We start from the raw sequence: 4,180 nt of genomic DNA, 5'->3' as shown, positions 1-4,180 counted from the left end.
TTTTTTTTGTTTTTTGTTTTTTGCCAGTCATGGGGCCTGAACTCTGGGTCTGGGCGCTGTCCCTCAGCTCTTCAGCTCAAGGCTAGTGCTCTACCACTGGAGCCACAGCGCCACTTCCAGCCTTTTCTGTTTATGTGGTGCTGAGGAATTGAACCCAGGGCCTCATGCTTGCAAGGCATGCACTCTACCGCTGAGCTACCTTCCCAGCCCCTCCATGAGACTCTTATCTCCAATAAATCACGAAAAAACTGGAAGTGGCACTGTGGCTCAAGTGGAAGAGCACTAGCCTTGAGCTGAAGAGCTCAGGGACAGTGCCCAGGCCCATAGTTCAAGCCCCATGACCAACCAAAAAAAATTTTTTTTCAGAATAAGAGTATTGATAAATGTGGGCAGAATCTAGTCACAGTTAGAATATTTACAACCTAATGACTTCTGATATTACTAATCAGTTTTACTAATTTACAGAGTATACTCAGTAATGTCATGCCTATTTGTCACTGAGACTCAGTTCTCTGAACATGAAGTACAGGCTGAAGTGCTACCTCTTGTCTTCCTTTTTATAGGAAAATGATGGATTCCGGACAGATTGATTTTTACCAACATGACAAAGTTTGCTCCAATACATGCAGAAGCACCAAATTTGATCTTCTCATCAGCAGTGCAAGAGCGCCAGTACCAGGACAGCAGACAAGTGTGGTGCAGACACCCACTTCGGCCGATGGTAGGGGGTAGGAAACCACCTGAAAACCCACTGTTTCTCATCAGAACTATTCCTCTCATTTCTTTGTTTCTTAGTGTCAACTCTTGTGAGCATCAGTGTGCCTTGTTGTAAGTCATGGTTCTCTTGAGTGGGATTCTGTGCTTTAGAAATCATCCTTTTGTTTTGTTTTGGTTGTGGGGCTTGAACTCAAGGCCTGGGCCCTGCCCCTGAGCTGTCTTGCTCAATGCTAACACTCTACCACTTCGAGCCACAGTTCTACTTCCAATTTTGTTGTTTTTTGGGTTGTTTTTTTTTTTGTTTTTGTTTTGGTTGGTTTTGGTACTTGAACTCTAGGCCTGGGCATCATCCCCGAGCTCTTCAGCTCAAGGCTAGCACTCTACCACTTGAGCCCCAGCGCCACTTCTGGATTTCTGGTAGTTAACTGGAGATAAGTCTCATGGACTTTCCTGCTGGGTTGGCTTTGAACCGTGATCCTCATATATCAGCCTCCTGAATAGCTAGGATTACAATTGGAGATAAGAATTCCATGGTAGGGGAGCTGAGAAGGTGGCTCAGTGGTTAAAGCGCTTGCCTTGCATGCCTGAGGTCCTGGGTTCGATTCCTCAGCACCACATATGCAAAAAGAAATAAAAAAGCCGGAAGTGGCGCTGTGGCTCAAGTGGTAGAGCGCTAGCCTTGAGCTGAAGAGCTGAGGGACAGTGCCCAGGCCCAGAGTTCAGGCCCCATGACTGGACCCAAAAAAAAAAAAAAGAATTTTATGGGAGGCTGGGAAGGTGGCTCAGTGGTAGAGTACTTACCTTGCATGCATGAAGCCCTGGGTTCAATTCCTCAGTACCATGTTAAAAAAAAAAAAAAAGAAAGAAAGAAAGAAAAGAATTTCATGGGGTCTTTTCTGCCTTGGTCTGGCTTCAAACCATGATCCTCAGATCTCAGCCTCCTAAGCAGCTAGAATTACAGATGTGAGCCAATGGTGTCCAACTATCTTTTTTTTTCCTCCCTCAAAAATGATTTTTTAGGGCTGGGAAGGTGGCTCAGTGGTAGAGCGCTTGCCTTGCAAGCCTGAGGCCCTGGGTTCGATTCCTCAGCACCACATAAGCAAAAAGCAAAAAAAAGCCGGAGGTGTCGCTGTGGCTCAAGTGGCAGAGCGCTAGCCTTGAGCTGAAGAGCTGAGGGACAGCGCCCAGACCCAGAGTTCAGGCCCCACAACCGGACCCAAAAAAAAAAAAAAAGATTTTTTATTGGATAGACTTCCTTATTTCTTTCTTAAAATTCATGCTAAGCATTAGAAAGATGGTTCAGAAGTTTACAAATTTATTCAGTGGTTTCACTTTGTGCCACTTGGAGTATCAAGGTTGAAATTAGGTTGTTTTGAAAAGCTTTTGCTCTACTTATGTGTTCAAGATAGGAAGGTGGATTAGAATGACAAATCGTTTTCAACTGTTGAACTAAAATAAACAGTCTATCTCTGAGTGTGCTAGACTATGGAAAATGCTGTGAGGATCAGAGAACTCTGCTTGTGTGAGCTCCAGATTACCAAAATGAACAGGATAGGCACATACTTACTTCAATCTTGTTTTAAAAATCCTCAAGCTCCTCCTTACCATTGAGGGAAGATATAACCATCTAAGATTTTTCTTTTTCTTTCTTTCTTTTTTTTTGGTTGGTCATGGGGCTTGAACTATGGGCCTGGGCGCTGTCCCTGCGCTCTACAGCTCAAGGTGAGTGTTCTACCACTTGAGCCACAGCGCCACTTCCAGTTTTCTAGTGGTTTATTGGAGATAAGAGTCTCAAGGACTTTCCTGCCTGGGCTGACTTTGAACCACAATCCTCAGATCTCAGCCTCCTGAGTAGCTAGGATTACAGGCATGAGCCACCAGCACTTGGCTTGAGTGTCATTTTGATTTTTTTTTTTTTTGGTCGGTTATGGGGCTTGAACTCGAAGCCTGGGGGCTGTCTTTCAGCTCTTCAGCTGAAGTCAAGTGCTCTACCATTTGAGCCACAGTGCCATTCCCAGTTTTCTGGTGATTAATTGGAGATAAGACTGTCACTGTCACAGACTTTCCTGCCTGAGCTGGCTTTGAACTGCGATCTTCAGATCTCAGTCTCTTGAGTAACTAGGATTACAGGCATGAACTACCGGTGCCCAGATACTTTGATGCTTCTTAGTCTCTCTTTTTAAATCTTCATGTATAATTGATAGTAAAAAGTTTTTTTTTTCCCCTCTGTGAATCTGTTATTCATGGATTTCTTACCTAATATTTTTGTTTTCCATTTCTCTTGCTTTTTCTTTACAGGCTGATAAATATCACAACTTCAGCTATTCTAGATGCTTAGCACCTGTAGTAGGGCTCCTCAAACCACCCTACTTTAAAATTATTTCAGGTTCTCATTCTCAGAAAGTCTGGTTTGGGCAGCCTGACATCTGTGCCTAGTGCTGATGGCTTATGCCTGTAATTGTAGCTACTCAGGAGGCTGAGATCTGAGGATCAAGGTTCAAAGCCAGCCTGGTCAGAAAAGTCCATGAGACTCTTAACTCCAGTTAACTAGCAAAAAAGAAAAAAAACAAAACTGCCAAAAGTGGAGCTGTGACCTAAGTAGTAGAGTACTGGAGTAACAACAAGAACCCACAAGGATGTAGAGCTGTGGCTCAAGTGTTAGAGCACTAGCCTTGAGCACAAAGAGGCTCAGGGACAGAGCCCAGGCCCTGAGTTCAAGCCCTACAACTGACAAAATCAACACAATCCCTTGTAGTCCTAGCTACTCAGGAGGCTAAGAGCTGAGGAGGAAAGTTTGTAAGATTCTTGTTTCCAATTAACCACCAAGGCTAGGAATGTGGCTTAGTGGTAGAGTACTTACCTAGCATGCTTGAAGCCCTGGGTTCAACTGGTCCGTATCACATAAACAGAAAAAGCCAGAAGTGGCACTGGGGCTCCAGTGGTAGAGTCCTAGCCTTGAGCAAAAAAGCTCAATGCCTAGGTCCTGAGTTCAAGCCCCAGGACTGGCAAAAATAAGCAAACAAACAAAAACAAAAACCCACTAAAACCAAGTAACCATCAAAGAGCCAGACTAGAGCTATGTCTTAAGTCGTAGAACAATATAGCCTTGAGCTTAGGGACAGTACCCAGGCTCTGAGTTCTAGTTCCAGGACTGCCACCAAACAAAGCAAAAAACCCATTTGCTTAGAAAGTAGATTACACTGTTGTGACTCTATAAGTTACCTTTCTCTTTTCATTCAGAGTAAGAAGAAAACATTTTCTTTTGGGAGGAAGAATTTCTTTATTTTTTATTTTTTGCCAGTCATGGGGCCTGAACTCTGGGCCTGGGTGCTGTCCCTCAGCTCTTCAACTCAAGGCTAGCGCTCTACCACTGAGCCACAGCACCACTTCCAGCTTTTTCTGCTTATGTGGTGCTGAGTAATCGAACCCAGGGCCTCATGCATGCAAGGCAAGCACTCTACCA

The 4,180-nt window shown here is 44.3% G+C and overlaps 1 protein-coding gene across 1 annotated transcript in view; it reads left to right on the top strand.

Annotated features, from left to right (window-relative positions):
• The window catches only part of Gmeb1 (glucocorticoid modulatory element binding protein 1), a 33,399-nt gene that overhangs the window by 12,622 nt on the left and 16,597 nt on the right, over positions 1-4,180 (top strand). Inside the window, exon 5 of the mRNA XM_013035646.1 lies at positions 564-721. Coding sequence (XP_012891100.1) covers positions 564-721 — 158 coding nt within the window. The remainder of the gene's footprint in view (positions 1-563; positions 722-4,180) is intronic.

This window comes from Dipodomys ordii, unplaced genomic scaffold (genome assembly GCF_000151885.1).
Source record: "Dipodomys ordii isolate 6190 unplaced genomic scaffold, Dord_2.0 Scaffold6, whole genome shotgun sequence".
Classification (NCBI taxonomy): Eukaryota; Metazoa; Chordata; class Mammalia; order Rodentia; family Heteromyidae; genus Dipodomys; species Dipodomys ordii.
This window is presented reverse-complemented; position numbering and strand designations above follow the sequence as displayed.